The sequence below is a fragment of the Copadichromis virginalis genome, linkage group LG3 (assembly GCF_057382275.1).
Source record: "Copadichromis virginalis isolate Kocher_CV1m ecotype Utaka linkage group LG3, C_Virginalis_male_GT1.1, whole genome shotgun sequence".
Lineage (NCBI taxonomy): Eukaryota > Metazoa > Chordata > Actinopteri > Cichliformes > Cichlidae > Copadichromis > Copadichromis virginalis.
In genome coordinates, this window is record NC_140620.1 from 36,237,234 (window position 1) to 36,245,509 (window position 8,276).

The 8,276-nt window shown below is 34.6% G+C and overlaps 1 protein-coding gene across 1 annotated transcript; it reads right to left on the minus strand.

The window, feature by feature from the left end:
- Positions 1 to 591: 591 nt before the first annotated feature.
- LOC146714403 (C-type mannose receptor 2-like) lies at positions 592 to 3,831 on the minus strand. The gene is made up of 6 exons (XM_085452734.1): positions 3,785 to 3,831; positions 2,749 to 2,811; positions 2,465 to 2,505; positions 1,988 to 2,362; positions 1,505 to 1,858; positions 592 to 1,043 (listed from the first exon to the last, which is right to left on the minus strand). Coding segments are annotated over exons 2-6 (1,119 nt in total). The 5' UTR covers positions 2,751 to 2,811; positions 3,785 to 3,831; the 3' UTR covers positions 592 to 696.
- Positions 3,832 to 8,276: the final 4,445 nt, after the last annotated feature.

Sequence of the window (8,276 nt, forward strand, 5' to 3'; positions counted from 1 at the left end):
CCATGAATGAACCACAAGTGGAAGGTTTCTATTGGTGGAAAACGTCATAAAACACTAGAAAAGATGTTGTCATGAACTCTGTTTCAGTTCACTCTGTGTGTCTGTTGGAGAGTTTTGTGTTGGCTAATTTTAAATGTTATTTGAAAACACAGTGCAATTGGTTTCCTAATGATTTAAAATAAATATTAATATGCTAATCTGTGTAGAAATAGGTGCTCAGAGGACTACTGTAAGTAGTGTAGACTGTTACACCTGCAACTCAGTTTATTTGTCCTCACAGACGCAAATGATCCGTTTACAACATGTCGCTTCAAATACATAATTATGAAAAAAAGAGTAGTTTTAAGTCTTTTCTGCCATGAATTGTCCTGAATTCTCAGTGAGATTGATTTATATCATATGGTAAATATTAAAGATTAAAAATATTAAAATACTTTATTTATATTTATTCAATTGCTATTTCTATACTCAAAAAATAACAGCAAATATAATAAACAAAACATCTAACAATAAAAGTGTAAAAACTGAATAATGCAGCAATTGTGAAGTAAGTAAGTCTAATATCACTGAATCAGACAGTCAAGAAGAAACTAAGGAAACCAAATTTAATGAAGAACATGAAAAGTCTAAAAAATACGAAACTACACAATCAAACAATTTCACCTCAGAGTGAAATCTTTAAGTTATGATTAAATCTTATTCTAAAGAACAAATAAAATTATATGTCTCATTGTCTCTCTGACTGACCCACTCATACTGTCCTCCACTCTGCATGCCCACAGCCCTGCCACAATCCTCAGTCTTTCCCTCTCTGCTCCACTTCTCATAACAGACCAGCTTGTCATTGACCCAGAACCACAGATCCAGAGTGCAGGAGTAGCGCAGGCCGAGCCAGACAAAAGGACTCGAGGCATTCTTGGCTCTCACCTCCGCCCATCTCTGTTGGTAAGGGTTAGTGATGGAGACCAGTCCCCTGTGAGACTCTCTGCAGTAATCCAAGGCCTCCTTCCAGGTCTTGTTTTCTTTGATCAGGATCAGCTTATCTGCCATAAAAACAAAATAACAGGTTCAATTGAATCTATTGAACTGTACAATTGAGAAATTCTATTAACTGTTTATTTTGTTCTAAAAAAAAAAAAAAACTATGGAAAGTTTGTGTGTTTCTCTACCCTCAGTAGAACGAAGTGTGATAATAGTAACAATCCTCACTCAGGTCAACAAGATCCTCAAATATTCAACTTCTTTACAGACAAGAGAGACTTTAAAAAAAAAGTGGTTCAACAGTTGCTGTAAGTTATCCCACAGATAATTAAAGTGATTTGGCTGCATTCATAAACTCATAAATTCATTCATGTCTTAGAAATTCATTTGTAAAAGAAAATCATACATCATCCATAAATAGGTTGTATAAACATACACAACATGTTCAGCTGGATCTTGTCAGTGATTCCAGTGATCCTCCTTTTAGAGAAAACCAGTCAGACACATGTTGATAAAAACTCACCATCATAACAGAAGAAGGGTTTTTCTTTGTCACATTCATCAGAGCTCCAGTTTCCTGATCTGTTTAACAGAGTCATAGCACATGTCTTGTTGCTTTGTTCATCATTGAATAACTGCATATCCCAGTATCTGAAAGAGAAATCACTCCCATCTGACCACCTCCAGCTGTCTCTGAACAGACCAACCCATGCTCTAAAAGGAGTTGCCTTCGATTTCATAAGGGCCTCAATTTCTTCTCCATCTACCTGATCGAGTCCACTGGCCAAGTCAGTGTAATTATATCTGCAGTAGCTCTGAGCCTCTGTCCAGTTCTTATACTCCTCAATCAAATATGTTTTATTGTCTTTCTTCATTCCTGTGAAACCAACATAAAAAACACACAAAGACATCCCCCAATAATTTATCTTTAGAAACCCTCCACCTTTTTAATCACATGTGATAACATCACATTTCATACTTTTTATTTATTTTCACATCTCCTCACCATCATAGCAGATGAACCACATAGTACTGTCACATGAAACATCTACCAGCTTGTCTCTTTTCCTCCCACAGTTTCCAGGCCCAGGTTCAGTTTCTTGTCTTCCATTCTGATTCCAGCTGCTGTCATTATGAATGTATTCCACTCCTGGCAGAGACCAATGCCACGTCCTGTTTCCACCTGTGTTGTTGTTCAGTCCAATCCAGGCTTCTCCTTGATTCTGTGCGGAGTTACGGAGTCTGCTCATGTCTGTCATGTCAAACACTTTGGCCAGGTCTGTATATTTCTCTCTGCAGTATGTCTGTGCTTCAGACCAGCTCTTGTTTTCTGCAATAAAGTGGTACTCATACAGGCGGCATGTAAAGAGGCAACCCTGACCTAAAATACAGAAATATGATAAACATAGTATATGTTCTGTTAGAAGAAAGCATTCAATGAGCAAACTCAAACTCGACAGCACTGGTAAAATTATCTACTTACCCATCAGAATATGCAGAAATAATATCCAGTGCATCTTAGCCCTGTCAGATGAAAATGAAAATAAAGATTCCAACAGATTTTGTGTGCTGGACTAATGCATGTATGTCACAATTCTTCTCTGTTCATGGAGATATTTAGAACATGTTAGGAACATGCAAATTAGGTTTGTTCTTCCTACAAAATGCACAGACTGTCACTACAGCACAAACTAGATGAGTGAGACATTCAGCTGACAGTAATGACTCCATCTGTGAAAGGAGAGGTTTTTAACATTAAGAACTTACATGGTTTTCCCGTTGACTCTGCTCGCTCTTGTCTCGCCCTTCTTTTCTTGCTCCTGTATTATGCTGTAATGTAAGCCTTGATTACTTCATTAAAATCAGAATTTAATATTTAATATTAAAATAAATTAAATGTAATATTAAACTTGTGACATTATAGAAATGAGCTGCAGATCCATAATTACATGCATTGGTGCCAAGAATAAAGATATAATAGTGTTAACAGGGTTACCAATGCTTTTGCAGTGACACCTGCTTTCATTGTCTGTCTCTGGTTCTCATGCTGCCTAAAGACTCAAAAATCCTTCTTTTATGGGGAAATAAAATATTTGCATTACTTCTATGTTACATAATTTATTCTTCTACATGATCCCAGGGGTGTTCTAAAAAATAAAAGGACCAGGGTTCATTTTCCCAGTCCTCAGCTGTCCCAACATTAGCTTTGCTGATGTGAGTAGAAGCTGATCTACTTCATGAGACAACATGCTGTGCACAGTCCAGCACAAATCTAAAAGATAACCTCAGCTTTTTATATGCTGCAAACAAGGAATGTCAGTCTGCAGCAATGCTGCTCATCTTTATGTTCTTCAAGGAAATCAGAGAAAACCTTAGAAAATCAGAGAGTGAAAAACTCTGATGATAAACTCTGTGTGTTTCTGTAACACTGAGAAAAATGTGTTTTAAAAAAATAATGAACTAACACTCGGTTATTAGTCTCTGTTACTGTCATGGTGCATGCTCAATCATCCAGGTAAGTAAGTTGGAGTCTCTGTTACTGTTAGATATCATTTCCCCAAGAAAAGTACATTTCTGCATTGTGGACATCTTTTAAACACTGTAAAGTCAGCTCATGAAGTATCTGAAGTTTTCGGGTGCTAGCATGTCACTCACGATGTTACGGTTAGCCAAAAATCATTTTTACCCACCTTTGATTTCCTGTAATGATGAAAATTATAATAAATGTGCCATAAATACAGCTTTAAACTGCACCTCTGCATTCCATCATGAGCATGTAATGGCGTTAAGATTTTATACTTACATGTGGTTAATTCTTCTCTTCTTCTTTCACTTTGATATGTCTTCTGGATGCACTCATGAGGACTGTCACAAATATTGCTTCTTATACTAACACAGAGACGTCTTTTTGCTCAGGTCAGAATTTGAATATTAAAATACAGACGTTTCAAATATCTCTTACTCCCATGGTGATGCACAGATGGAGAGATTTTCTGTAAAGGTTATGTTACACTCATTTACATGATGCAGTGGAAATAGGAAAAAAGAAGAGGACTACCCAGAGAAAAAACCATGAAGTGTAATTCTGAAATATGCAGGTTGAGTTGAGTGTTGTGTTTCTCACAATCTGTAGTTGACCTTTTTTTTGTTACTTGTATGAAAATGTGATAATCATTTAGATAGCTTGCAGGTAAATTATATAATGCAATGGGGGAAAAAAACAAAAATGCACCACCGAGTTACCGAGAGCAGAACGTGTCATTTTCATGCACTTGTAATAACTGTTAACTGTTTTTATGTCAACACTTTGGCCATGCTGATTCCTGCAGTATCTCATTTTATTCTCTTGAGTATAGTATATAATTAAATAGGTATTCATATTCAAATTTATTCAGTGTTTATGTTGGCAGAAGGAAAAAACTGACTTTTAAAGTCACAAGATTTCACTTTAAGATGCTACCATATATATGTACTATTTGAAAGACTGCAGTCTGGTGGTGGAACTGAACTCAGGTTCTTCTCGCTGTGCGGCAACAGCGCTAACCACCATGCCACCACTGAATATCAACAATCAGCAAATAAAAAGTGTATCAAAAGTGAATGGTATGTGGTATGAAATATGCAAACCATAGTCCAAATGAAGACAGCATTATTGAAAGTCGTCCATTTAATCTTGATTATGGTGTGTATGCTGTGAGCATGAGAACTTCTTCAAAGAACTTCTGTATTATCAACTCAATATTTTTTCCCTTGTTTAAAAATAAATAAATGAATGAAAAAAAAAGCCTCACTTCTAAAAATAAAATCTCTTATTTCCATAATGACACAACATTAGGTCATTTACCTAATGCAATGGTTTAAAATAGGACACAAGAAAAAGAAACACTTTCATTAGATCTGTATCTTTCTCTGGTATCTGGGCTTCATGCCAGGTTTGTTGTCTTGTATTAAAGGTCTTATTTAAGGTTTGTAGTAGATAAAAGTATAGATTTTTGTTTTTAAAAGTATGCAAATAAAGTGTAACTTTCCAGAATAATGACAGTCATCTAGTTTTTCTTTAGATTACATTAATTACACAAGAAGAAATAAGGTTTGCTATTCTTCTTCTTCTTCTATTGTATTCTTGCAGTGAATTATTCTCGAGGTCAAAGTCAGTATGACAAATGCTTTGGTAGGAGGAGGGCAAACAGAAGCAGACTGTGTCATGTGTTTGTTTATTGAAAGCAGAAGTGAAGTTGCTAGTCACTCTGCCTAGTTTACATCAATACATCAGCCATTAACTGAGAAATGAAAAGTATGTGGATGCTGAAAGCGACTTTGGTCCACCAGTCAAACATTAAAGATAAAGTATGCAATTTTCTGAGGTAACTTAATACACAGTTCATTGCAGATATTTGGGTATGATCTATTTAAGTCCCACTGCTCCCTTCTACCAGATTTGGCTCATCACTTCAATGCAGTTTTTTATTTGTGCTTTTTTTTTTTTTAAATCTAAGGCCAAATAACAACAACAATGACCTCAAGACACTTCATATTGTGAGGTAAGACCCTACAGAAACACACAGAGAACTCCAAGACAAAACAGCTAACAGTTGTATGGCTCTACAAAGGGTTGTGGGAGTTTATACTTAGAAAGTTGTTTACCTCTGAGGTTTTCATCTTGGCTTATCTATAAGGCTGGTCCATCCACAGCTTGCTGCAGAGGGTTATATCCTATCCCACTTCCAATAGATCTCTGCTGGGGAGAAGTCCAAGGATACTGGCTTTCCCCGAAATGCACAGGGTAAGAAACTAAGAAGGTGTGTAGAGAATTCGGTGATATTGTTTACTTTGTTTATGGTTGTTATTAATTCTCTTTTATGTTACAATCCTCCTTTTTACCTATCTAACTTAAGTCTTGTATTCTAACACTCACAGGATTTTCAGCAGTTAATTATTTGTATTAATAAACCAAGGGGGAGAAAATACTGGTTACCTAGTGTGTTGTTAACATCCTCCCATTGCTCATAATTATCTATAGTGCAGCACTTGTTAAAGCTTGTAATGTGAATTATTTTGATTCGGCACCATCTGCTGCTAAATTTCTGAATGACTTGTGATAGAGCTAGCAGTTTTTCTAGAGCACAGTGATAAAAGGATAATACACTGCTATTATCATATTATTACTGTAATAATGTAGGAATTAAGCACTAACAATCATGTTAAACCTGCTAAACCTGAGAGACTTGCGTAGTGTTATTATTTGTATCTATCTATCTAGATTCTAGATCAGGAGTGCGGGCCACATACAGCCCACTTTGATCTTAAGCGACGAGTAAAACTCAATTTTCCATCAGTGTAAAGAAGTCACATATTTAACTGTTTTTCTACATGTTAAAGAAAAAGTTGCTGTGACAAAGAAAGAAATCTGTCTGCAGGACTCTTTGGACTCAAATTGTGATAAATAAATTACAAAACAACTTCTAGTAACTCTTTTTACAGACTGTCCAGTTTAAAAAACCCCAAAAAGATTTCTAGTAGGAAGTGAAAAACATAAACTTTTCTGTTTTGCACAAAGTTACAGAGGTTTTATTAGAGACATATATGTCTCTAATAAAACCTCTGTAACTTTGTGTTTAAAATAGAAAAAAAAACACTCTGTAACTAAGTGTTTTGCAATTTGGCGTAATTATTCAAAATTTCTTTGGTACTGTAAAGCAGAAATTAATAGGCAAGCAAATAAGGCAGAAAATAGATATTTTTGTTGGGAAACTAGTCTGGAAGCATAATGAGAGATAGAGCTGTGAAGGAAGGATTTTATCGTGGTAGAAGCGAGACAGGCAGTATGTGGGCAGTCATAACAATGTTTGTCAACCGTGAAGTGTAGTTGCCTTCTTTTGCTGCTGGTTCAGTGAATTTTGGTTGAAAATCTGGAGTTTCAGAATCTGTGAGATGGTCACTGAAATGGTTTTATTAGCTTTTAGCAGAGATTGTGAAGTTTCTGTGGATACCACACATGTCAATATTTAAATAACAGATCTGGCAGTACATCACTCTCATCCCTGGTACATTGAGGTTTAAACAAAAAAAAAAAAAACTTTACAGTCAGCGTGCACATTTCAGCAGCATACAGTAAACTCATTTTAATTAAATCATGCACAACTTTTGTTGGCCACGTAAAATGACTTGAGTTTGACACGTGTTTTAAATAGATGCATAGAAAGATTTCGATTTTTTTCTGAGAAAACCCCCCCCCATTAAAGATACCAATTTACTTTCATTTCACAAGCTCATTTAGTAACTGTTTTACGTTTGTATTGATGATATAAACAAAAATAAAATATAACTAGAAAAATTTGCATTTCCTGCGAAAATGCAGTGTGGATGCTTAAAGCTGAAGCTGTATGCAAAAAGAAGCTGAAAAAGCTGAAAAGTTGCAGAAATTGTAAAAACTTTGCAGAAGCAAAAGAACTTTGCTAAAATGGAATAACTTAGCAGAACGGCAATATCATAGAGGAAACATAATACTTGGCAGAAATACAATAGCATAGCAGAATTTAGCAGAAATATTGTAACTTACCAGAAACATGATAACTTCTCAAAAATACAAGAATTTAGGAGAAATAGTATAACAGAAAGAATATATTTAGCCAAAAATACTTAAACATTACAGAAACACTATGATTTAGAAAAAATAGTACAACAGAGCAGAAATATTGTGATTTACCAGAGACACTGTGATGAACTATGAATATTGTAATTTTAAATTAAGACTATGTTTTAGCACAAATATTATAATTTGGCAGAAATACTATAATTTAGTAGAAATACTATATTAAGCACAAATCCTACAAAAAGCAGAAATGGTATGATTAAGCATAAATACTACATTTAGTAGAAATACTTTGTTGTAGCACAAATCCTATAAAAAGCAGAAATACTGTACTATGATTTAGTAGAAAAACTATAATTAATCAGAAATACTAAATTTAGCAGAAATACTATATTAAGCACAAATCTTATAAAAAGCAGAAATACTATATTAAGCACAAATCCTATAAAAGCAGAAATACTATATTAAGCACAAATCTTATAAAAAGCAGAAATACTATATTAAGCACAAATCCTATAAAAGCAGAAATAGTATATTAAGCACAAATCTTATAAAATAGCAGAAATAGTATGATTTAGCACAATAGTAATAAGTTAAACAGAAAAATTGGAAAAGCAAAATGGACAGCTGGAAAAATGCTGAACATGCTGAGGGTCCCTCAAATATACTTGTTAAATGACAAAAATCTGCAAAAAAATCTATA

Coding starts and splice junctions, on each gene's coding strand:
- LOC146714403 (XM_085452734.1), bottom strand. Junction 1,859..1,987: donor GTGGTTCATCTGCTATGATG/GTGAGGAGATGT, acceptor TTGGTTTCACAG/GAATGAAGAAAGACAATAAA. Junction 1,044..1,504: donor ACCCTTCTTCTGTTATGATG/GTGAGTTTTTAT, acceptor TTTTTATGGCAG/ATAAGCTGATCCTGATCAAA.